Source organism: Malaclemys terrapin, chromosome 7 (genome assembly GCF_027887155.1).
Source record: "Malaclemys terrapin pileata isolate rMalTer1 chromosome 7, rMalTer1.hap1, whole genome shotgun sequence".
Classification (NCBI taxonomy): Eukaryota; Metazoa; Chordata; order Testudines; family Emydidae; genus Malaclemys; species Malaclemys terrapin.
In genome coordinates, this window is record NC_071511.1 from 8,744,367 (window position 1) to 8,771,180 (window position 26,814).

A 26,814-nucleotide genomic window follows, 5' to 3' on the forward strand; every position below is an offset into this window, starting at 1 on the left:
TTTATCTTTATATTTTTATTAATAAATACCTTGAGAGTATCAATGATAACCAAACATAACTCACCAATCCTGAACATCAGTGGGCTTTTGACTGAACTATTGTGCATAGTAACCGCTAATTCACTGCAAATATAAACATGAAAAATACTTTGTTTTCATGCACAGATGTTCATTTAATTTAATTACATTGTCTTTCCATATTTTGTAAACAAAGTGATTTAACCCTCTGCAATACTTAATATCTGTTTACCAGGTCAATAAAAATGAATATTAAATAAAGGAGGAAACATACAATGCTTATTTTACTCTACTGCCCACAGGTTTTAATATAAGATTCAGCAAATGTATATGGGTTCTAAAATTTAATTTAAAATCATCATGGTTCTCCTTAAAGGATATTCTTTTGTAGATATGGGTGTTCAAGTGCAAGCAGAGAACAACTCCTTTGACCACCATAAAATGTCCAAGTGTAGGAAGGAGTGTTGGCATTATTTTAACATCAACACATAAACCGAAAAAAATTATCACTATACATCAAGTTCTGTACATTAATGAGTATTTATACAAATACCATCCACCAAATATTGGCTTCTAAGGACAGTTCTAAAATAAGAGTGATTCACCTGGGATAATCTAACTTCCAGCAAGGCTAGTACTTAAAAGGGACATTTTAGGTTACTCTGAACATCCACATAGAGCACAACGTGTTTTACATGGTGTGCAGAATTCTCTCACTGTATGTGAAGATTAATGAGGCTTAAATTAAGTAGTAAAATGAAGCTTGAACAACATCGTCTGTGGTGTAGTTACATCAGCAACTGCAAGTTCCTGACCATCCACGAGCCCCAGCTCTGAAATAGGGGGGAAAAAAAAAAAAAAAAAGTAAGTTGTATGCAATAGATCTATGCTTAATAAAAAACAAAAAACAAAATTGAGTTACAGTTCTACAAAGGCTTAAACAACACTATCAGAATTCAGTTATATGTAATTCATTAGCTATAACAACCTCAGTGTTAATTCAACCAAGAAGATGACTAGCAGAAGATATTTGTCAACAACAAGGAAAATGTAAGTTTCACAGCATCCTTTGCTGACTCAAATATTTTTTTCTAATGACATCTGCCCAAATAATGAATGCTATTAAAGGAGTTAGTGCTCATCTCCAAAATAATTTTAACGACAAGGCTGACTGTATGAAAAGGAGTTAACCATATTCTACTGCAGGAATTAGTGAGTGAGGAGGTGGGTTATTACCCTCGTATAGGTTTATAGTATCCATATTTGTGAATTAGAAGAGAATAGAAAATGAAGAGCAGCAGAACAGGAAGAGTGGAGGGAATGTAAGGAGAGGGGGTAACCGAGAAAAATTCTCTACTTCCTCCGTCTTCTGCAATTTAGTTTTTCTTTCCATAGAAGCAGACAGCTAACTGCATTGAAAATCCTGTTCTGTAGTAGGTAATCCTTACAGTTCCTCCTCCAAAAAAATCCCAATTAGGAGAGAGGAATGGGGAATAATAATCCCAGATACAAATAAATCAAATCCATTCGTTTTATGACAATCCAACAATCTGCATATTTGCACATATCTTAAAATGACTTCATCAGATACTAATTTTATTTAATTTATATGTAATTTTAAAGATTTGTTGCTTAAAGTGCTCCTATTATTGCAAAATGTGCAATATGTTCTACAGAGGCATTAAACAAAACAGCACTAAAACTGAGTAATCATATCTCTGATTTATATGTATGTCTTGATATTCTGCGTGACTCAATTAGGCAATACCTTTCAGTGTCTTAGAAAGATTTGGCCTTGTTCGTTCTTCAATTGAAGCTACCGTCTGTAAAATAAAACATTTTTTTTAAATTAAACCAAGCCAAACTTAAATGAAAATGAGTTAACTAAGCAAAAGCAAGCAGGTACTGATCACCTGTAAATAGAGTGTTTTATTCCCCCCATACACAGTTGCTGTGATTGCTGGAGATTTCATTTGCCTGTATGAAAAACATGAAAGTAAAATATGAGAGCTATCAGGATAAAATGCAGTTTGAAAAATCAAATTTTAACATGCTGCAAACTTCAAATTTCTAAAAACTAATCAAAGAAATCAGAATAGTTGCACACTTACAATGAAGCATTATTTGTCAAATAATCCAAGACCTCCTGCAGTTTTGCTGATGGAGGGAACTCTATATTTTGAGGGAGTTGGCTGCAGGCGGGACAATTCTCCTACCAAAAAAAAAGTGTAGTAATAAAGCTTATACTAATAGACTTTTTCAAATATACTTATATCAGTACCAGTAATGATGTAAAATGTAGATCTTCGCTATTACAATTATTTGCAAAATTTATAAACGCGTGGATCTAGCAAAATTAATACTTCTGTGAAGATTAAGTACCCAATCCAATACTCTGTGAAGTCAATGGGAACCTTTTCATTAACTTCAAAGGGCTTTGAATCAGGTTGTTAGTCACTAACATACAACAATACATATAAAAAGGTACAGTCAATCTGTATTCTGTTTGGTTTAAAGTTTAGGGTTAATCCTGTATGTTACTGAATTAACTATGTTGTCCTAACCTCTTAATGCCAACAGTTGCTGTTGTGTCCTTAAGGCTATGTACTTTGTTCTGTGAATTATGATTCTTGATGTCAGAGGGTTAATATTTCCTTGATCCTGCTTTCCAGGTTCAGCAACTGTTTTCCTCCAGCTATATTAGCAAAAGCAATTGCCAGAGTTAGGGATTTAGTCACCTGGCTCACCTTTCTAGACAGGGATTGCTACTTTAAACACTGGATGCAGCAACAACGCTAACACAAATAGCTGGCGGAGAATACTTCCTGCATGTGGAACTTCTTCCCCCAGTCAGTGAGAAATTTTGGCCCAACAGATATAAATATTTCTTAAATAAAGCATCAGTATTTTGTATTTATTTTATGATGGGCATTGGTAATTTGGTGTGTGATAGGTGGATCCTAGGCCTACCCCAACTATCAAATGCTCCTCTTTCTAATGCAGTTGTTGCCTGGCTGCTTGGCACCAGCACAGTAACATCTGGAGGACCAACGGAAAGATTTCTTCCCACAGTAACAGCACAGTGCCCAGGGTTGTCTAGTACACTTGCCATATCCCAGACATCTGATGTACCCCCAGACAGCAACAACTGACCTTAATTTATTCCCCTTGAAATCTGAATAGTCTAGCTGCTCTGTGGATCTAGCACATCACTGCCTACAAGGCCAACCCTCCCCCCAAAAATATCCTGTATACTCATCAGGCTACTCCTCCATGGAAAAGAAGTCAGACATACTGTTACTTCTATTTTTATACAGAACTTGGGAGATATTTAGATACTACATGGTGGGGACCAGAATTGAATTTTAAGTTCAGCAAATAAGTAAGTAGCGGCTATTGCAACAGGTGCTATAAAAATCAGGAAACAACCCAGCCAGCCCAAGAGGTTCTTCTGTAACAGGACTAACCTTTCTTTCAGCTTCAAATGTATATGTGTATAATCCATCTACATCATTGAACACCAAGTAGTTATTAAGAGGAATGTATGCACTGCAATGAGAAATGTGTTAGTGTTTATACAAATAAGTTTGTTGAAAATATTTATATTAAAAACAACAAATTACCTTGTTGCTATTTTAAAAACTTCAGTGGCGCATACAGCTGGAAAAGGAAAAAAAACAGTTGCTTTGTTCTCAGTCTCAAAATATACACAACCACACAATCGAAATTGATTGAACAGATTGAAAGGTTTCTCAGAGACTTAGCTGGTAGTACTACACACTAATATGTGGTGGACTTGGTAGTCATCTGAGACAGTCTTGGAGATCTGCACTGTACTTTTTATCTCTACATTTTTGAGGTGTCAGTGCAACCTCCAAAACTTTTGCTTCCTCTCAAGTCACAGAAAGTACTCAGAATTATGCAAGATCATGTGTAGCTGCCATGTAGAGAAAATGGGATAATAAAAGGAAAAGTTAGCTAACTAGAAAACCCCTACGCTACCCACTCTCACCCTGTAGTCCTTAACTGCTACCTCATGAAAAAGCTCACTACCCCAAATGGATGGGCAAAGTAAGGGAAACTTGTACTCAGATGCCTGGGAACCTTCTAATGAAAGCCAAAGATTTTCCTTTCGGCATTACTGTACCTGCAATGACTGCATTTGTAGAAGCTACAGCTGGAATGATCCGCTTAACAACCCCTACAAAGACAAAACATACAGCATTAAGCCTTTTCCAAAATAGTTTCCCCATATAAAGGACTATGTTAGCCAAAATTTGTGGTTGTTTTGACTGCAGCACTTTATACCCTAAATCACTTTACACACTTTCCTATATTGCGCATTTCTATAGCGTCTATCACTGTTGTATCTAAATGCTGTTGAAGTACCTTGGTATTTTTCTTGGTATTTATTGTTGCCATTTGCAAGAGGTTACTGTCCACACACACTCAACGAAATGCCAACTACTGCTCTCTCTTACCTTGAGTAAGTCTGTATGTAACACCCTTAATATTGAACTGTGATGCTCTTTCTAAAGATTGTTGGTAAATCCATTGTATATGATCAGGGTCATCTCCATCCAAAGGAACACTCTCTACAGGAAAATTAAAGATATACAGACACATTTATCTAAATTTATAATGGCTCTTCAACATCTACTTTTTTTGCCTACAAATTCTATATTTGTTTTAATCCACTAGTCTTGGTGAGAATTAGCACGGTTTTGGAGATGGTGTTGGCAAAACAATTTAGTTGTTAAAACTGATTTCCATACATTTTATGAGCCCTGATGCATAATTTATAGAATCTGCAAGGTCATGACATGGAGGCCATGACAGGGAGCATAGGGGAGTCATGGGCAGGGAACTATATTGTGGGGTGGGGGAAGAATAGAACAGGGAAGGCTGGAGTGAACAGAAAGGGGAAAAAAACCTATGTGGGAAGAGGGAGCTGGTCTGGGGAGGATAAGGAATCCATTTACTGGCCTGGAGAGAAATCTCTCCAATACAGTCCATTCTATATGGCCAATTCCCGCCAGGGAAAAAAAGGAAGATCCCTCCAAAGCGAACAAGTTCTGGAGAGTTTAATATTTGAGATTTGCTCAATGCCTTTTTAAACTCCTAAAGGGAACTTCCAGGATTAAAACGTTATTAAGCTAGAAATATCTATCATTTAGCTTACAAGAGAAAAGGTATAATAATCAGTCTATTAATAAACGTCGGGTAGTTACATTAGATTGCTTCTCAATGATGGGCATTACATGAAGATAAGATTATCTGATTTTTGTTTATTTTGGGGATAGCGGCCAAGGGGCAGAGTTAATGTTAACTAACCTTAAGTGTGCATTTTCATACTCCCCAATATTAATTTTTAAGTATAACTAACTTTAAATGTACAGTTTTGCTGCTGGGGGGGAAAAAAACCCTGCACGTTCTTAAGAGTTGAGACCATATATTTTTAAGGGCGATGTTAAGATTATTAGACCAAATATTAGAACTACTTTTTTTCTTAAATAATTACATGGACTTTGCAAGATTTGCATCTCTCTTCACACCCCCTGAAAGTCTCAATACTTTTTTTTTCCCCTCAAGAAGTATGCAAATATCAGCAATCATAATCAAACATAGCAGCAAAGTTATAGGTCTACACAAGGGAAACAAAAGTTCAGAAAAAATATTTAAGCTTTCAAGGGTTTATTATGAATGGAAAATAGAAGCCAGTTTTAAAAATTATGAGATACTTTGACAGTGATATAGTATTAAACTCATTAAAATAATCTAAATAACCATTCAAAGTCAGTAAACCACTGTCACAAACTAAGTTTATTATTACTGTAATAAGCAGTGAAAACCATAACAAGCTACCATAACATGAATCAGTACATATCAATTATTCAGCATAATAAAAGGGCCTTTCTCAATGGAACCATTCACACAACAGACATTCAGTCCGAAATTATACATCTGTGTATTTCTACATTAGCAATAGACAGTTTCATTACTGGCTTCTAACAATCATGTCTGTTCTTTTTTCTGCTGATGGCAGTTGTGGATTAGTAAAAAAGAGAATAAGCAACATGTGATGAACAAGAGATCAATAACTGTTTATTCAACATGATCAGTCTATTGTTTTCTTTCTAATGCAGATGTAAAATATTTGCTTCAGGCTGAAAACTGACACACAGGATTTTAATCCAAGAGTGAAGTTTGGCCAGTGGTTGTTGGTAAAATAAAGTGCAAAATTAAAACAAACTGTTTACTGAATTAAAGTATGATTTTACACCTCTTACTTTGCAGCAAGTGTTTTGATTATTTAAAAGTCACATCAGATCATTGATTTAAAAAAAAATAAAATAAAATGCAGTGCATTGATTACCTCCAAAAGGATGTTCCTTGGGCCACTGCAATATCCTGACATATTCAATACAATGTTCTGGCAGCCTGGGCATAGATGCAATAGTACACATGGGGAAATTGATCTGATGAGGAAAGATCATAAAATGATTTAACATATATTCTGTAAGGGACAGGAGAGAATGGAGAAGTGGCAGAAATGGAACACACAGAGGAAAAAAAAAATCAATGATTTTAGTTACCTGAGGTGGATAAAGTTCAAGTGTGCATTCAATACAAGCTGTCATTCCAGGAATAATCACACGAGCATTTCCTTTAAAGCCTTCTGTTCCTCCATCTATCAAAGGTATGATGGAACTTGGATCTAACATGCCATCTTCATAGTTTAAAAATGACATCTGTTAAAATTACAAGTTTGTACAAGTTGCATAAAAAATTATACCAGATCCAAAAAGTTCCTTTGAAATCATCTATTACTTAAAGATATAATACAACATGGCATGCTAAAAAATATTCGGTATTGTAATTATAATAATCTATACATCCTCCCACTTTCATATTTGTTATTAGATACACAAGACTTAAACCTCAAATTCATTTCTCATGGAATGTTGTTCCTACAGTCAAGTAGAACAGCAATGTTATTAAACCTGCAGAAATAAAAAAAAATAATAAAAAAAGTAATTCACCCACCATTATATATGACCAAAATACAAACTAGCCTGTTATTTATGCTTAGATATAAATATTTCACAGTATGTACTGTATATTGTACAGACGTCAAGGGAATATGCAGACCAAGATTCCTTCCTTATAAGTCCCATAAACTGTATTATGCCTAAATACTTAGCACTTTACATCTGCAAAGCGCAATAAAACATTAGCCAGCCCAACCTCCCAAAACATATGCGGAGGTAGGTACATAACTTATCACCCTATTGTACAGATGAGGAAACAGACACAGAACGCTTACATATGGTAGGTGACTGAGCCATTTCAAGATGAAACATAACAGCTAAGCATTTCCAGTATGGTTTGTTTCTGAAAGAGTTCAGTGTGTGTTCACAATTCAATCTGATTTGATTAAGTAAGTATAATATGCCCACACACTGAATTCTCGCCGTTACTGTCAAGATCCATAGAATCACAGGCCTTTTTAAGCAACTGGTGTTTAATAAAGAAAATGGCTACAACTATGGACACAAACAGGCTTTCACCTACAACAGTTCCAGTTTTGTCACCTTTGTTTACAAGGAACCACACTCTGCTTAGAAGTCTATACTGCAGACATCGAAGAACACACTGCAAATTCACATAATTCAATTTTATCAGTTGACTAGTTGTTGCTCAGCTCCCTATTTTCCAACTCCTCACAAGCCAAACATCCATCAACAGTACAATGTCCGCATCTATTCAAGAATCCTGCTGAAGCCGTTAAATACATGCAAGAATCACATATGTAAACTCGGTATCCTCTCAGACGACATGGACATTTTCAGGAGTGGTATTCGTAGTGGCAAAATCAGTTTCAGACATTTGAGCAAGAATGCTTGGCTTTCTCAGGACATTGCATCCACATTCATGCCTAGCTCAGGTGGCTGCCATCTTTTATTGACCGAGAAATATTTTTGGACCATGACATGTCCAATCACTTGTGAAACAGGGTTGTGCAAGAAACCAGCGATGAGGAACAGCGGCTAGAACACCTCTAATGAAGGAGACTTGTGTGTGTGTTTCTCTCTCACACAAGAACTCATAACAACACACAAGTTCCAATCCACTCAAAGAGAAATCCACTTTCCTTGTGGAAGCCGAAAACTGTGGGCAACCATTGCTCACTGGGACACGTGAGATTTGGCAAGTCCACAAAAGGGGGCCTGTGTGCTGGAGGCGTGTATCACAGAAGATCAGTTTTACAGAGGAATGTGATCAACATAAATGTCCCCCAAAATTATTTCTTGAGCTAGCTTTCACTAACTGCATTAGAGCTGTAGATGGCACCATTCTGTGCTCACTCAAGCAATGTAGATATTGACTGAAAAAAGCTACTGGCCTCATGGGAACACAAGCCCTGGTGGATCATACAAACATACTGTTCAGCGTTAAGCTGGCCTGACAAAATACGTGATTGAGCTAATTTTCAAGAATTCTAGACTGCTCTGGAATGTACAAAAATGCACTCTTTTTGCCCTAAACCATATACCGTAATTGTGTCTGCCCCATGATTACTACATAGTGACAGGTGTTACTTCAACTAGTTGGTTCAGCAAAGCCACAACGGCTGCAGCCTTAAGGCAAGATGGAGACACCTTCTGAAGAGAAATTACACTGCTACTGATAAGGTCATCTGCTCACTTATTTTGCATTTATGAAAGCAAAAGGGAAATGTTCACTAGTGAGTGGATAGAGCAGGCAGATGCAGATTTGGCATTTCACCAGCCAGATCCAGATGCTTTGATTAAGGATATCACAAACGCTGCCAGTAAGCAACATGCTAATATTAGGGATGCCCTCCGCTAGTATTTTGCAAGTGAAGCAAATGGGAATGACAATGCTGATCGTTATAATCACAGTCAATTTACTTCTTACACTAGTAACAGTTAATCAATACTTTTTGATGGTGAGCTTGAGAGGGGATACAACTCCACTAAATCACTTGTACATGAAACAAAATCATCTCACACAATATATATTTTAAAACAAGTTTTATTCAACTATAAAAAACTGAACATGTGCAAGGGGAAACACAACAATCATGTGTCTTCACAGTGCCCAAGGTCAGACATCACAACAACAAATAGGGGGTGGGAAGAAGGAAGTGGGCAGGTAATAGAACTACAGACGGTGATGCTGGAGATTGGCTGAGGACTAGGCTGTCACAGCTGTCCTGTTGGAAGGCAAGCCAGGAAGTGAGAAAGAGTAGGTATTCCAGGGCAAGGGGAACACTCATGAAGGCATCACTGCTAGAGGGGTCTCTGCTGGAACAAGCCTGGTGGTAGACACAGTCAGGCTGAGAATGTCAGGCATTCATTTTTTAAAAAGGCTCACCCTATTCCCCATCATCTGCTGCACTGCCATGGAATGCTATCTCCAGCCAGCTTATTTCCTTTTCATGTTCAATATAGTTTTGTAGTCTCTGATCCTTCAGCTCCTACACTGTCAGATTTCCACACTCTAAGCTGTTCTCAATAAACAGCTAAATTTGTCAAGCTCACTTCTTCTGTCATCTCCTCTTCTTGGGCTCCAGCAATCAAGCTTCCCTCTGTAACGCAGGGAAGCTATCAATCTTTGATCTCTTCTTATGAAGGTTGTTGAGCTGATCTTAACATTAGATTCCTTTGTTCCTGCTAACATATGCTGTCTCCTCCCCCTTCTAATAGCAACTTGGGGGTGGGGGGGGGAGAGGAATGAAAAGCAGCAGGGTTAACAGGGATATTTAATTTCTCTTAATCTTAATCTGTCTCACTGGCAGCTGCCCACCACTAAAATAGGGAGAACTAAAATTTGAAATAAGTGTCCTTTTTGCGAGAATAGAGGTAACTTTTGCCACTTTTGTGAGGAGAATAAGGGGGTGTTCAGTTTAGCACAAGGTCTTACACACACTTACTGTTAAATACACTGGTGAATACTGTGGTTCTGTATATCCTGAAATCAAAGGCCCTAGGTTACCTCAATACAATTTGGATTAGTTTTTCACGTTATCAGTGCCGAGACCCTGGTTTAGGGAGGGGTCATGAAAGGCTAGTTTGCTAACAACCTCATTGCTGAGCTACAGGAGTGAACAACCAAGCATTTCACTACTCTAACACCCAGAGATTGGAGAAAGACTGTAGCTAAAATAAACGTTATCAGCACTAGTTACATGATTTGGTCCTATTGGACAGAGATTCGACTGATCCACTCAGGTCACTGATGTCTACTAGCTACAAAGTACAGTAAGTGGATTTGGCTTTAATACCATCAATGGGTATTTGAAACTTTTACATTTTAATATTTTTTTCATGCTGCTTTAGTGCTATTATATGGGGCACAGCACTCAACGGGAAGCATGGGGTCACTGGAATTTCTATGCTTAAAGGTCGCCAATCTGACAACATAAGATGGAGTTGTTGTAGCCATGTTGGTCCCAGGATATTAGAGAGACAAGGTAGGTGAGGTAATATCTTATTAACCCAAATACTTGGTCCAATAAAAGATATTACCTCAACCAACTTGTCTCTCTACCAGCAGAAAGAACAGAAAGGCAGGATCTGGCTACGAGAATGATGGTGGGGGAGGGGATTGTGAAGGGCAGCATGCGCCATCACATTTTGGGGAGGGGAGAAAAATATCGATCTTTTGGCCAAACAGCACTCATAGGAGGGGCTCAATACTCTGCTCACTTACTCTCCATGGATGTGGAAAGAGTGAAGACTTCCAGCCTCAATGGCCGCAGCATCTGTCCACACAACAGCAATGAATCACTAACATATGGACCTCATTTCTCTCAACTCAAGCATACAGTTAAGTTATAAACAAACACTACACCTTACCTGGAGAGTCTGCTCCTTCCCCTATTCCAACACTGTTAGCTGGGATCTACAACAGCAGATCCATAAAGTCCAGGTTCATGACCTGCCAGTCCAATTTCTGCTGATCAATTCACTTCTCCTGCCCCACCAGGATGCCTCTCTATTGTCCAATGACATGGGAGGCTCAGTGAATGTCTTGGCCCAAGACTATGTTTTAACATGTTGTAGATGGGGAAAGGTTTGCCTTCCTTCCATAGACATTCATGTGTTGTTCTGGATCCAAATGAACTACTCTTTCACGCTCTTAATTTTATCCCAGTACTGCTTTGCATTATGCCTTATTCCAAGCTTGACCAGATGCTGTGACATGTGGCATAAACAAAAGTGCCCTGGAATGAGAATCAGCTCAGAATGGATCCCCTCATCACTCCAGATATTGAGAACAGCCCTAACACATTTGGCTCAGCTGCACAATCATAGACAACTGTTGCTGAAGGTATTTCCGAACCAAATGCAGAAGCTAGCACAAGAACACAGTGATTGCACAGAAGTGAATGATTACAAAGTTCATGTTTTGTTATGGCAGGTGAATGTAGAACATTATATACAGGTGTAAAACTTCATGTAGGATTGCCACGGTATGCACTGAGCATGGGACACAAATGCCAAGGAGTCCTTGTCTAGAGAGATCACTGAAGGATGAGCAAGAGCACTGTGGAATTGTGTTAGGAGGACCGATTAACTAGTGCAGGTGTAAACATCTCAGATTTACACATGCAATGAAATGGTGCGGTTAAAGACTCATATAATGTACTGGAGATGGTGCTATTAGACTCGTACTGGGATAGCTTGCTAAATTCTAAGGGGTGTGGCTGAAGACACACTCTTATACATTTGCCAAGTGCCATAATTTGTTCTGAGGCCTGGAGAGATTAAGTGAGTTATCAAAATGTTACACAGCAAGTCAGTTGTAGAGGCAGGACTGAAATTTAGGAAACCTTGGTTCCCAGTCCCATGCTCAAGTCCACTAGACCTTGCTGCCTCCTGTCAGAGTATTATCTTAACTCAAGAAAGTCCCATACTAAAAAATAATTAGCTTTTTTGGGACCAAATCCTGCTTGCTTTACACAACTGTGATAAGTTATGTTTACAAAGAGCAGGATGTGCCCTTAGTGTATTATTTTTACCTGGTACCACTAAAATGCCATTGGAAAAATCACAGTTGTCTCACTCATGTACTATTAAGTGCATAGTCCCCAAAATAAAGTGTCAGAAGGTTTTGCTGTTTTTTGAAAGAATTTAAGAAGAAGATCCAAAGTAATACAAGATAAATATAAAAAACTCACAGGAGCAAGAAAATTCAAAGAAATAGAGGCAGCTCTATCTTTAACTCATCCCACTGAGTCAATGAATAAACACCAACATCAAGGAATAAATTGGTGAGTAGTAACGGAAAAACAGTTTAACCTGAATTCCCTTATTTATATCAGTTTAAAATTAGATCCTGCTTTTATTTGTTTTGAAGTGAATGTAATGCTCACTAAAAGCATTGGATTGACAGCCTGGAAGTCAGAACTCTGTTTATTCACAGAACACATTAGCACAGGCAGCAGCAAGGCAAACTTCTCCATGCTGCCTGTCACTGTATCTCAACTCTGGCCTACAGGGACCAGTTCTAGGTGTGAAAAGAGAGAGTTAAGTCTCCATGCTTATTTAACCCTTGGCCTTTCAGAATGCAAAAAATGGGCCAAACTAGTGCCAATTATACTGGTTGGTTTTGTGATACAGATAGCTGTCCAACAGGAACTGGAACTCGTTACATGTAAGCCATTCAAGAAAAAAGGATGAGCTGGCTTCAGTGGCATTAAAATCCATTTATAGTTTACATGTAAACTGACATTTTTCCCAAAATGTAATAGAGTGGTATACATTTCATCATGATTCACAAGGAGTTAGAGGTTTAACGTCATACATCAAAATGAAAATATACTCAAATATGAAATATAATGGAAAACATGTCTTTACAATTATCTTAACCAGTTTCACAATTCTATTTTAACACCCTTTGTTCCATACTAATGCTATTTTGCATAAAGCTATTTAAATTTAGCTATCTATACTCAAATGATAATGATTAACTTTAGAAAGATTAAAATAAAGTCTTTACCAGCATGCCATTTATCCATCTTCTTGCAATTATAGAGTCCAGACCACATACAATAATATGAAATTCTAGAAGAAAAAATGTTATTTAAAATTTCAGTGTATTTTCCTTTAAATAATCAATACCTTTTATTCACACAACAGGAATGAAGTTAACTCAGCTATGCTATGTAGTTTATAAGAAAGTTTCACTTTAAAAGTTCTGGCTTTAAGTGAATAGTATTTTCTGCTCACTCGAAACAAACAATAAAAAGCGAACACTGACTTAACCAAAAAATGGCAACCATCAACAACTACGGTGCTTTCCCAAAGCACAAGTGGAGAATTTGTATATTTGCACATGCTACTTACGTCGATAGAAAGTTTCATCCATATCCTGAATTTTTTTAAAATGTCTGAATGTATATGCAGTAAAGGAATTATATTATGGTAATTAGTACTTTTATAGTATTATAACCAAATATAGGTTAAACACAAAATCAGTAAATCAGTAAACTCTTTTAATGATGTATCATTATCACTTTATATCAGATGTGGGCAAACTACGGCCCGTGGGCCGGCCGCCTGGCCCCTGAGCTCCTGGCCACGGAGCCTAGTCCCCGGCCCCTCCCCGGCAGCCATGCAGGCTATGCTTTGGCCCGCCGCTCCCGCTGGGCAGCATGGGGAGCGCAGCTGGTTCTGGCAAGGTGTCGCGGCTGCAAGCTCCTGCTGCTGGTAAGGGGGCGGGGAACGGGTTGGGTAAGGGAGTGGGGGATCCTGGGGGCAGTCAGGGAGGAGGGGGCGGTTGGATGGGGTGGAGGTTCTGGGGGGGCGGTCAAGGGATGGGGAACAGGGAGGGCTGGGAGTGAGAGTCCCGGGGGGCCTGTTGGGGGCAGGGATGTGGATAGGGGTCGGGAGGGCAGTCAGGGGACAGGGAGCGGGGGGGATCCCGGGGGGCAGTTAGGGGCGCGTGGTCTCGGGTGGGGTGGTGGTGGTGGTCAGCTGACAAGGAAGAGAGGGCGGTTGGATAGGGGGCAGGAGTCCTGGGGGGGAGGGGGGGAGCTGTCAGGGAGGGGCGGGGGTCCCGGGAGGGGACAGTCAGGGGATAAGGAGCGGGGGGGGGGGTTGGAAGTTCTGAGGGGGGCAGGCAGGGGGCGGGAAGTGGGAGGGGGAGGCTGTTTGGGGAGGCACAGCCTTCCCTACTGGGCCCTCCATACAGTTGCATAACCCCGATGTGGCCCTCGGGCCAAAAAGTTTGCCCACCCCTGCTTTATATAGTACCCTATTCATATTGATATTAAAGTAGTGATCAGAAGCCTCACAATTCCTGGAAATTTTTGGACTGAAATTAGGACCATAAAATCATCGGCTATGAAGACAATAGTAGCCCCTCTGGAGAGTGCTGTCTAGTCTCTTCACCCTCATATTCCTCAAGGTGATGAGGAGCATGATCTGAGCTTAAGTGCATAGGAGAGCTGTGAAAGGAAGGGAACCTGGAGCAGACCTCAGACAGCAATGAGGTTGAATTGGGAGTCCTACCACAGTAAGGGATACATGAAAAAGGGAGCAGGGGAGAATTCCCTGTTGAAAACCAAAGAAGATAGATAAAAAGAGGAGACAAGAATCTGTACAAGACAAATCAGACTGTGAATAAAACTGTGGCACACAGAGACAGGCTGGATGCTAGAGATGACATCACTTTAGGTCCAAGAGTCAACGCTGGTGCAGTGCTGGTCACAGTGCCAAGAGCAGCCGTAGTCTAAAAAGGTCCACGGCAACACAGAAAAGACTCAACTACCTTAACTTGAATATGAAAATATTGGAGAAAACATTAAGCTTTCCAAAAAGGGGGCCGGTGAGAGTAACAATTGATTCTGCCAAGTTTCAGCTTGCTGCCTATTTAGATCAGAAGAAACTGAGTGGTGGGTAGAGGTGTGTCCCTTTACACACCCTGACCACAGTGCACAAGGATATAGTTAGGTGCGGGTGTAACACAACACATATGGCTCTCTCTCTATAACTGGTGGGCCCAGGAGGTTCCATGCTGGTAATGCGCCTTTTAAATTTTTCAAACATATTTCATTCTAGCTGATGAATAGGTTTATATGTATCACAGATTCTTACTACGTACTGCAAGGAAGAACATAATACATACACCAAAAACTAATTCTGTGCCTATGCACACTTCTGCTGTTCTACAAGACAATGCCACAGTGGGAAAGAACCTAAGCCATCAGTCCAATTAGTAAGTTACTTTTTGAACAAATGAAAAGAAGTGAAGTTAGATTCTTTAAAATTAAATAGCCTGACCACCTACAGCAATCTTAAAAACACAATTAACTTCAATGGCTATTATTTCTCTAAAAGGATACGGTACAACAGCACAACTAGGAATTCGGTTGTTTAGAAATTCTGCTGCAACCTCTGCTTTAGGTCGTCCAACATCTTTGGGACTGCAAAAAAAAAAGGGGGGGGGGGAGCTTTTAAAATTCTTATTCTAACAGCAAATCATTAACCTTTGAGAATTCACGTCTTACAAATGATTTACACATGAGAAATGTTACTGTAGGAGAATCTAACAACAGATACTATTATGGCGTATTCCTGTCATTCGTTAAATGGTTTTTACTTATAAGCTTCAGATATGAGACTAAACACATTTAAAGATCTTCATAACAGCTGCTGATACAAAATATTTGAAAAACTGGTGGATATTTTATTTTATTAGGAAGGAAAGTGTTACTTGTGAAGCTGATACTTTAATATGTATAAATTCTTCTATAGTAATACTTATTCCATTACCTTAGGCATCAGTGAATTAATTGATACTTATGTATTACTTGTTAACAGCTTTATTCTGTTAAATTAAAAAAAGAAAAGCACCATACTTGTAACCAATAGGAAACTCCTTTTTGTATGCTGTTTAACAATACATAAATTTTAAATTGAAATCAAATTAAGAAGGTATTAAACCAGAAGTCTGGGGTCAAAGTTTACTCTCAATTCATCATATGCAACGCCCACCAAAAGCAACTGAGGACAGAACTAACAAAATGTATTTCCCCCCATGACTGGAGGGGTCTTAAATGGGCCACTTGACCTTGAATGGTCCCTTGAAGTGTTCACTACTTATGCTAAACAATCTGTTCCACCTGGTATTTAGCTATGGCAGCCTGAGTACATTTTCTTGACCTGAAGAAGACATCTGTGTAAGCTTGAAAGCTTCTCTCTCTCTCTCTAGAACTGACAAAACACGAGGATAGATCTTGGTTCTGAGATAAGCTAACTTAATTTGTTACATTTAATTTGCTGTAGACATTGATCAAGACTACAACAATATTTCAACCAGAACTTTGTTCAGCAAATTGTACAATTAATTTGAGAATCTCACTGCAAGTCTCTAGGCACTATACTCATTAACGTTTTCTATATTTTCTACCATGCCAGCTATGGCCATAATTGATTAGATTTTATTTTTTAATCTTGGAAAGCCACCAGATTTCCTCATAGAAATTAGAGATGGAAGACTTCCCTACCTAGGTGCTCCAGTCTCTCCCTCAACCAATTCAAGACTGTTTTCTACAGGACATGTTCTAGTAATTTATTTTTATGTATAGAGGATGTTGGGATTTTCTTGACGGCACACTTCCAAACAATAACTTTTATACTTTTTAAAATAGTATTCAACATTTATCTATGCCTGCAAAAAGGTATTTAAGAAAGCATTCAATATTGTCAATTGGCAAGATTAAGATGTTTGCTATAGAGGCTAATATTTACAATAATTATCATCTGGCATATATAAACCAATATATTTTAAGAGATGAGGGACTCTAATCTCCACTCACTGTCTTGCATCTTTTGTAGCCATTGAAACCTGTGAAAACTGAGTTCAATCTGGTTGTAAAACACTATCAAATCAGAACAGTAAGAATTTTAGATTCACTTTGCATAGGTGCAAGACACTACAAAAGGTGCAAGGCAGTACAGAATCGGGCTCCCGGTTTAGTTAAGAATGAGCATTCCCTTGATATGAAAAGTTAGTTAGCAACGTTGATGACATTCTACTGGACTAAACAGACACACAATCTAATACATATGCCTTTTGCTTAGAAATCTAAGAATATTTAAATTATGAAAATATCACTTACCGAAACAAAAATTGCCTATTCAGATTAGAAACATCTATAGTATCCATGTCAATAACATGGATTTGTCTAAAACCAGACAATGCCTGTGGAAATAAAGTAAAGCTTATAAGAGGAAGTGAGATATTTATAGCTCGTCAATAAAACATTCCAAGTAATAACGGGTTCATAAAAAGCCAGCATCTGAAGGAATCTATAAATGTGTTCAACTCCATACACAGATTGGCAAATGGCCATAAATAACATGGAACCTGTTGACTTTTTTCCCTGCAATAAAAATTCTAGTGTTAGACCAGGGGTCGGCAACCTTTCAGAAGTGGTGTGCCGAGTCTTCATTTATTCACTCTAATTTAAGGTTTCGTGTGCCAGTCATACATTTTAATGTTTTTAGAAGGTCTCTTTCTGTAAGTTTATAATATATAACGAACCTATTGTTGTATGTAAAGTAAATAAGGTTTTTAAAATGTTTAAGAACACTCATTTAAAATTAAATTAAAATGCAGAGCCCCATGGACCGGTGGCCAGGACCCGGGCAGTGTGAGTGCCACTGAAAATCAACTTACATGTCGCCTTCAGCACATGTTGCCTACCCCTGTGTTAGACTAATAAAAAAAGTGCAAGATGTCACAGAGATAGCCTTAGTACTACAGAATACCCTGGCTATGTCTACACTAGCACTTTTGTCAGTCTAGGGTGAAAAAACCTACCCCTGACCAATGTAAGTTTTACTGACAGAAGCACCAACATAGCTACTGCCACTCGGGTTTAATGATGCTGACGGGAGAGCTGTCTCCCATCAGCATAGAGCATTACATGGGAGACCTTACAGCTGCAGCAGTACAACTGGGCCGCTGTAAGGTCTCTAGTGTAGACATAGCCTAACACTTCATGCTTTAGGGACAGTTCACTTTAAAATTGGTTTTGGAAGAGTACGATGAGAAAGTATCTAAAATATTAATGTTGTAATGCTTATGTGATAAGTCACAGGACATTATAATGCATATTACATACATTTAATGTAAGTAATAAATTTGAATTTAAGTGCAGTCATTTTCTGGTTAAAATACTTACTACAAAAACTGGTATTTGGAAAAACTGGGTTAAATACATTAGAAATGGTCAAAAAACTTTTTGAATTTAAAACACTATTAAGATGAAGGAGACATTCACACTTAGTTAGTGTTGTTTTGTTTTAGCCCATCTGACTGCAGCACAAGGAAGATGGTAATATGCCGATTTACAGTGTGAATGGTACCTGCACAACCACAGGGGACAGAATTCTTTTAAATAAGGTCAGACTTTCCAAAAGAGTAAACTCTGCAGAACTATCTTAATCTACTTTATCCCTCACCTACATGGTTCTAAAATGTTCAGGCAGAAAAGTATTTACAATTTCAATGGAGTTAACAACCATTTCTGAGTTAAGATAAATGCAGATGGGGGCTTTCCATGTCTGTGCTCAAATCACAGCTGACAATAACCATGAAGAACTTATAGTCAACACTGAAGTACAACCAGCAGTGCAAAATCACCACATTATGTGACAACTCAGCAGGCTTAATCTCTCTGCCACTGAGTATCTGCCCAATCCTGTTGCAAGGCCAGCCCATCCTCAGTAATGACAAATGGTATTAAAGCGCAATAATATCTACAAAATTATTGTGGGGCTGATCCAATAGTTTAATGATAGTGCCCTGACACTATCACACAGAAGACTTGTCTGAACTGCAGTAAAAAGAATTGAAATGCTATGGAGACAAGCACACTGCCTCAGAGCAAGAAAATGCCTTGTGTTACTGAACAGTGACCCTCCTGCCATAATTATGGGTTCCAAGAAGATTTCAGTTCAGTTCCATAAACCAGAAAGGATACTGGCTGCAACATGGCCTCTCAAAAATGAGCAACTATCAAGCAGAATAGGTAAAATCTGAAGAATCTGACAAAGAATCCTGTCCTCCAATTTCTTATAGGAATAATATTCAATATTCGCACACATATGAAACATTTATTATTTGATATCCAAAAATGAACACCATATTATATGTATTAACTCTAATAATGCTGTATTCAAAGTACTAATTAAACAGAAATCAAAATCTATTTTTTTAAAGTAAAAGCATGTGTTCTTAGGCAGCAGTAGCAAGTGAGAATTTAACAGTGGATATCTGAGTGCTGCATGTTCATCTTGTTTCACTGGATGATGCTCAGTTGTCACTTTAAGTTCATCCAAAAGTCTAAAGAAAATTAAGTTAGATTTTAAATTGAACCATCAGTATTTATTTAACATACTTAAACTGTGTTTTATATCAGTTGACTATTTCACTTGCTATAGTGAATTTGATTTGAGATTAACTTGAAACTACAGCTCCTCTTCTGATCCCTGAAATAGGCTTTTCAGAACAAAGACACTGGCAGGACAACACGTAAGCTACCATCTTGCAAACACTTGCACACAAAGATGAGATGACAGAGAACAAAAACAATCAACTGAATGAATAATCTCCTGAGGAAAGGAGTAGGATTCCAAGAAAAAGAGGAAAATCAAAGTAATTACCAGATTTTTCAGGAGTTCACATCCTAATCCTCCTGCTCCAATAACTAGAACTTTACATGTGTTTAACAAAAAGTCGAGAGGCTGTAAAGAATGAAAAAGGATATTAATATGTTGAATAGGAGAAAACTAAGATTTCCTCATTGCATTACAAAACGTATGATTACAACAACTTCTAAGCACGTAACAAACTTTTCTTTGATCTTGGACTTTACCAGTTGTTCGGTCCACACAATTCTTATACCTTGACTAACTTTATTAAAAGATGTCTGCTGATTTCAATATTTCCTTCATTTTTCCTATTTTATTTTGCTTGTGAAATAAGCAATGTGCCCACCATCTTCCCTTTCAGAAACAAAATAATTTATTTGAAGATATTATGGTGCCTTTCTCCCACTGAAAAGTTTGCTGCCACACAATACAAAATGAAAGTAAACCCAGACACAGAAAATATTGCTGGCCTAAAGAGTAGTGAAATACTTGCAGCATTGGATAATTGCTCTCTGTGGACTATTCTACCAGATATTTAGCTTGAACTGGAAACTGATGGAACAGTACACTAAAGATAAAAAGGAATAAAACAAATATTCTTGATAACAAACAAGAATCAATAAATGAAATGCACTGAAAAAAGGAGAGAGAAAAACAAAAATAAATGAAAAACAAAAAACCACTTAAAAAAAAACCTAGAGAAAAGTTTTTGTTTTGTTTTTTAACATAAAGCTAGAGTGCATTTAAAATATAGATGACAAAAGCACAGGCTAAGAATCCAGAATAAAAAATGGAAAGTAGGAAAAGGAAGAAAAAGGGTAAGAAATAAGAATTTTTAAAGAGTGAAAAATCAATGTAGGAAAAACAACGAGAAATGATCAGGTGAAAAGGAACTAGGAAACTGTTCATCAAGAAAAAAGTAGGAGGGATACAGAGAGGAGGGAACAAAAAGTAGTGGGCAAAAAGCAAAATAAATCAAAGGACTCACTTATTTTGCTATTTACTTTTTAATTTTTTGTAATTGCCAAGGCTACTTTATACATATCAGAATTGACATGAGTGTGACACGTGAACTCATAGCAACAGTTCAAATAGTTATCCCACCTTCAAATATTATGGAGTTTTGCTCATTCCCATTAAAAACATCCTCCCTTCCCAATACAGTAGAACCTCAGGAATTCCGAACACCAGAGTTACGAACTGACCAGAACCATACATCTCATTTGGAACTGGAAGTACACAATCAGGCAGCAGCAGAGATGACAAAAAACAAAACAAACAAAAAAACCATAAATACAGTACAGTACTGCGTTAAACAAACTACTAAAAAATAAAGGGAAACTAAAAAAGGATTTGACAAGGTAATGAAACTGTTTCTGTGCTTGTTTCATTTAAATTAAGATGGCTAAAAGCAGCCTTTTTCTTCTGAATTTTAAAGTTTCAAAGCTGTATTAAGTCAATGTTCAGTTGTAAACTTTTGAAAGAACCATAACATTTTGTTCAGAGTTACGAACATGTCAGAGTTATAAACAACCTTCATTCCCGGGGTGTTCGTAACTCTGAGGTTCTACTGTACTGTGACTACTTATGTTTAGCTTAATTCCTTGTTTATCTGGGAGATAATTCCTTACTGCACCCAAAATTATTTAAAACCAGTAGAAAGTTACTATTTTCCAGTTGGAACTTCAGGAAATAGCCCACATGCACTATACAATTTATGTACATATTACTGAGAAAGCTTGTAGCTGATAATGAAGTGTAAAAATATAGAAGTCTATTTATAACACGGTACTTTATTCCAAAATCATACGATTCAATTGATTCACTTTAAACACACACATGCATTTTTAGTTATCTTGCATTGCTGGATGGTACACCAATAAATGTGTTCACATTAGTTTGCAACACAACACTACAAACATTTTTATTTAAAATAAATGTTTCTCACTTGAGTGCCTGGCTCGAAATCAGGGTGTGTGAATGGTCCAGATCGCTCGAGGAACTTCTTTACATGGTTCCAGCGACCTTCCCAGTCTCCAGTGTCCCCACACCCACCATCAACAGCCATTCTGCACAGAACATAGTAAATTCAGCTGCAAAAATCAGTAAGGAAAATGCCACACCTCTACAGCTTGTTTTCCATGACTTGTGCTAAAAGAAAACCAAACTATGGTCTAATCCTGAAAACATGTCCACATCTGTTAACTTTAATCCAGTTCTGATTAAGCACATGTGTAAACATCTGCAGGACTGTGGCAGCTAGATAGTAATTTTGAAACAACAGAGTAATACCATTAACTACACACCAAAGTCAAAGACAAATAGACACTTGAAAATAATCTGGCTAATTACCTACAATCAGCTAAAGGTGACCTGGAAAGAAAAAGTGAGTGTGCTCTTTTGTTGTCTGATGTACAAAGAATGCCCGAAGGAGTTTTTTTCCTTACAAATATCAGGAAAGTCAATTCCTGTATTCCTTTTCTTTGTCATTCTTAGATAAGTCAGATAGGCATATTAGGCACTGTTAGCTCTTAGCAGGGGTGGAGTGTTAATAGTTTTCCTTCCATGCATTTTAAAAAGGCATTAACAAAAATGCCAACTGTCAGACTAAAAGTAATTTCTTCTCAATTAACGAGGTGCCATTTTCATTGCACCTATTTGACAGTTAAGCATAGGGTATTCCAGGGCAGACAATCTGAAATTCTAATATAAGTATTTTTAAAGTTATTTGTACACCTCTACCCCGATATAACGTGACCCGATACAACACGAATTCGGATATAACGTGGTAAAGCAGTGCTCCGGAGGGGCGGGGCTGCGCACTGTGGAGGATCAAAGCAAGTTCGATATAACGCGGTTTCGCCTATAACGCGGTAAGATTTTTTGGCTCCCAAGGACAGCGTTATATCGAGGTAGAGGTGTTTTAATTTTCTTTTACGCTTTAAGGAATACTTTTACATCATAAAGTAAAAAAAGACCATAACCCATTTTTCCTCCCTTTGCAGGTCACTTTTAGTAGTTCATAATTAAATTAATTTTACATCTCAAAATATCTTGTTGGAATACTTCAGAACCGGCATACTCACTTCAATATTGCTTTTAATTTAAGATCACTTGTCTCTTTTAAATTAATCTATACACGGAACAAATAATCTTGCCCTGAAAGAACACATTTCCTATTTAAAAATTTAGTTCAACTCAGCCTCTACAATTACTGTTCAGTGTTAGCAAGAGCTGTGTAAATTAAAAAATAGTTTTGCAGTCTTGACCATGCACACCCAACTTTGAATATGCAAGAAATGTAAAAAGAACAGGAGTACTTGTGGCACCTTAGATGTCGTTTGTTTTCTAGTTTATATTTCTCATGCAATATAAGATTAATTCAGTAATTGCTAGGATTTATTTGTCTCCCTCCTCCTCACTTGCCAAAAAAGAGGGAACCCTAGCTATAGCGGCAAGACACTGCATAGCCTTTTTTCAAAATTCAAAACATGGAAAATAGGGTTAACTCCATTGTAATTTTATTTGATGCATTTTTTAAAATTAAGCTATAACTCTGCAAAAGACTTTCTATAATTTGGGTACAAAAACTTGTAGTACATAAAGTGTTTAAAAAAAAAAAAAAACCACCCTAAAACTGGATTTGTTTGAATATTTCATAAGCTGTCAATATTTTGACTATTTTTAGACAGTGGGCTGAAATCATCTAATTCTATGAAGTTACACCAGTTACTAATTTATGAAGGGCTTAATAAAAAGTACTACAGCACAAAAATCTCTTTTGTAATTGAAACTTGTTTCACTTTCTTCTGCAATATGTACAATTCACACGCCCCTCTCTGACTCTTAGATCTATGGATCCTCCTGTTGTACACTGGTTCTTAGCATGCATGGTTACTAAAGAAATGCAAATCTCATAGATGTTTTTAACTTATTTTATTTGCACCACAAACAATAATCTGTATCCTATGTACTGTAATTTAAAAGTTCTGCTGGAAATAAGCGTAGAGCGGTGCTTGGTGGCATTAAGAACTGATTTTCTGTGCATTTTACATAGAGTGTAAATGTATCCATTATCCAACTGTACTTTTTTTTGGGGGGTGGGGAAAAGAGGACTACATTTTTCTTAATTTACAGTTAACTGTAGGCAGTAAGATTTGGTTTTGAGTTAGACATTTTGGAGACCTGCCAAATCTGTTGTTTGAAGTGAGATGTTTTTTATTCATTTTTACAGCACCATGGTATTAGCTCTGTGTACTTAAATTTGTATTAAGGATCTTACAGTGTATTTCAGTGAACTGTTTCAATTTCTCATTTTTAGTTTTCAATGTAATTTTAATTGTCACTGTATCACAGTCCTTATGGTGTCCCAGGTCCCACACTCTTTCCTTCTCCCTCCCAGTTCCCAAAGCTCCATGCTTCTGAGGGGCCCTGTCATCAGCATGCATCCAATATGCCCAAGAACCTCTGTGACCCCATCCCAAACATAAACATGCAATGCCTGTGAGCATACCTCCCAGGCTAAGTAGCTAGGTCTGTTTTGTGATCTTTAGGGAGAGGGTTGCAAGCAGAGGGAAGGCTATAGCTTGAGGGTTCCCACATGTTACTTTCTGGGGAGTGAGGGGAGGTGCATAGAGTCTGGAGTTTTAATAAGCAAAGGCAGCTCTTCTGTAGCCTGGATCTTTAATTCTCAGCAGCCAAAACAGCCACTGCCTCTACCCAGCAGCATAGCATCTCCCAGCACTGCCAGGCCATACTCATGCCAAGCTTCCAGCACCCCAAGCACCAGCCCCCTCTCCACAGGACATTCCTCTTCTCCAATCCATTTCCCAAGTCCCTTAACACCCAGGAGCCCACACTAACCCATCTCATAGCTCCACCTCCTGCCAGCCTGCCTCACACTGCCCCACCCCACAGCAGCTTCCTCCCACCCCACAGCTCCAGTTCCCCCAACCCCACACCAGCCCATCCCACAGAAGCTAACTTGGGCCTGCAGTCCCCACAACTCTAGTTCACTACACCAGGCCCAGCAGGCTCCCAAAGCCCCAGTATCCAGATCCCGACCCCTTCCAATAACTCACCTGCCAGTAACTGCCCCACACTAACCCTCCTGCCCCCCAGGTACCGCACTCGCCAGCTCCACCTTACCTGACCTCGCACTAACTCATCCCACAGCAACTTCATAGATTCTAGGACTGGAAGGGACCTCGAGAGGTCATCGAGTCCAGTCCCCTGCCCGCATGGCAGGACCAAATACTGCCTAGACCATCCCTAATAGACATTTATCTAACCTACTCTTAAATATCTCCAGAGACGGAGATTCCACAACCTCCCTAGGCAATTTATTCCAGTGTTTAACCACCCTGACAGTTAGGAACTTTTTCCTAATGTCCAACCTAGACCTCCCTTGCTGCAGTTTAAGCCCATTGTTTCTGGTTCTATCCTTAGAGGCTAAGGTGAACAAGTTTTCTCCCTCCTCCTTATGACACCCTTTTAGATACCTGAAAACTGCTATCATGTCCCCTCTCAGTCTTCTCTTTTCCAAACTAAACCAACTTCCTCCAGCCCCCACTTTCCCCAGCCTCGCACTAACCACCCGCCGGCAGCTGCCCTACCCCGCCCGGGGGGCCCCGCACTAGCCCCCCCCAGGCAGGCCTGACGCTAACCCAGCAGCCCGGCCCTACGCTACCCCCCAGCCCCGAGGCCCCGCCACCGCACTAGGCCCCGCAGCCCGGCCCCACACTAACCCATCCGCCAGCAGCTCCTCTATCCTCCTTCTTTTCTTCTCCCTAAAAGAGAGAGAATAAAAGAAGGGTCAGTCTCGCGCTACCGAGCCCGGGGGGAGGGAGCCCGGGGCCCACCGAGCCCCGAGGGGAGGGGGAACCACACACCCAGCTACTTACGGCTCCTCGCCATCCGCCATATTTCCCTCTGCTTCCCACAATGCTCCGCTGCCAAACCGCCGCCGGCCAAGCCGGCCAACGGCACCGCAGCGCCTCTATGGGCGCAGCTCAGCTAGAGCGCCAGGACGGGGGAAGGCCATAGAGAGCGGGTGGGAGGATAGAGCGTCCCAGCCGGCGTGCTCCGGACAGGCTACGTGCTGGAGGGAGGGGTGGAGGGAGGGAGTGCGCATGACACGTGGCTCCAATACAGGACAGTGTAGCACTAATCTCCATAGCAATAACATAGGGAATGGACCCCACAACCTTACTCTGCCCCCTAGAACTCATCCCTCTAGCCACAGTGCAGGGTCTAGTCCCCTATAGCTCACCACAGAGCCAACGTGCCAGCACGTCTCACTTCATTGCCAAACAGTAGGGCCTAGGCCTCCAAAAACCATCCCCCCTTGCCAAAGTGAAGGGTATAGGCACTAGCCATCATCATGCTCTGAGTCACCTTGAATTCAAGCACATTTCTGCAACATGAATAGTTTAGAATTCACGAAGTGAGGTTTTTACCCACGAACGCTTATGCCCAAATAAATCTGTTAGTCTTTAAGGTGCCACCGGACTCCTTGTTGTTTCCATTAAAACAGCATGTTAATTTCAGTGTTGATGGTTACAGTTTATGGAACAATGGGAACAAGCCTGTGGCAGTGGCCTGTATGGGCTATAAACCATCAAATGCATTGGTGTAAAATATTTCATGAAAAATAAGAAGCATTTCACATCTTCACGCTAATTTGAGTCCACGTTTGCTTTATATGTATTCATCTGATCCTTTGTAAAAATGTCATGTCAATTGACATTCTTTTAAACTAATGCTCCTCCCTCCCCGTTTTCAGTAAGTACAATAATGTACACAATAAATCCCTATATGCATCCGAAGAAGTGAGGTTTTTACTCACGAAAGCTTATGCCCAAATAAATCTGTTAGTCTTTAAAGTGCCACCAGACTCCTTGTTCATAGATTCATAGATTCTAGGACTGGAAGGGACCTCGAGAGGTCATCGAGTCCAGTCCCCTGCCCGCATGGCAGGACCAAATACTGTCTAGACCATCCCTGATAGACATTTATCTAACCTACTCTTAAATATCTCCAGAGATGGAGATGCCACAACCTCCCTGGGCAATTTAGTCCAGGGTTGTTTTAATAAATC

The 26,814-nt window shown here is 39.1% G+C and overlaps 1 protein-coding gene across 2 annotated transcripts; it reads right to left on the reverse strand.

The window, feature by feature from the left end:
• Positions 1–25,702, reverse strand: UBA3 (ubiquitin like modifier activating enzyme 3). 2 transcript variants are annotated; one of them, XM_054034896.1, is made up of 18 exons: positions 25,619–25,677; positions 25,463–25,504; positions 21,664–21,784; positions 19,728–19,808; positions 17,177–17,259; positions 15,398–15,478; positions 13,398–13,441; positions 13,051–13,115; positions 6,615–6,770; positions 6,395–6,497; positions 4,500–4,613; positions 4,166–4,219; positions 3,642–3,678; positions 3,486–3,567; positions 2,130–2,230; positions 1,932–1,995; positions 1,787–1,841; positions 1–851 (listed from the first exon to the last, which is right to left on the reverse strand). In XM_054034896.1, exons 1-18 carry the CDS (start codon positions 25,636–25,638, stop codon positions 763–765), a joined length of 1,392 nt encoding a protein of 463 aa, XP_053890871.1. In that variant the 5' UTR covers positions 25,639–25,677; the 3' UTR covers positions 1–762. The 2 variants fall into 2 exon arrangements, with proteins under 2 accessions (XP_053890871.1, XP_053890872.1); XM_054034897.1 differs by lacking the exon at positions 25,463–25,504 and having other exon boundaries at positions 25,619–25,702.
• Positions 25,703–26,814: the final 1,112 nt, after the last annotated feature.

What these genes read in the sequence shown, in the direction of transcription:
- UBA3 (XM_054034896.1), bottom strand. Translation starts at nt 25,638, where the DNA reads ATGGCGGATGGCGAGGAGCC. An exon ending in GATGGATAAATGGCATGCTG is followed by an intron (nt 6,771 to 13,050) that starts GTAAAGACTTTA and finishes TAATTTTAACAG; the next exon opens with ATGTCATTTTTAAACTATGA. An exon ending in TCTTTCTAAGACACTGAAAG is followed by an intron (nt 852 to 1,786) that starts GTATTGCCTAAT and finishes CCCCTATTTCAG; the next exon opens with AGCTGGGGCTCGTGGATGGT.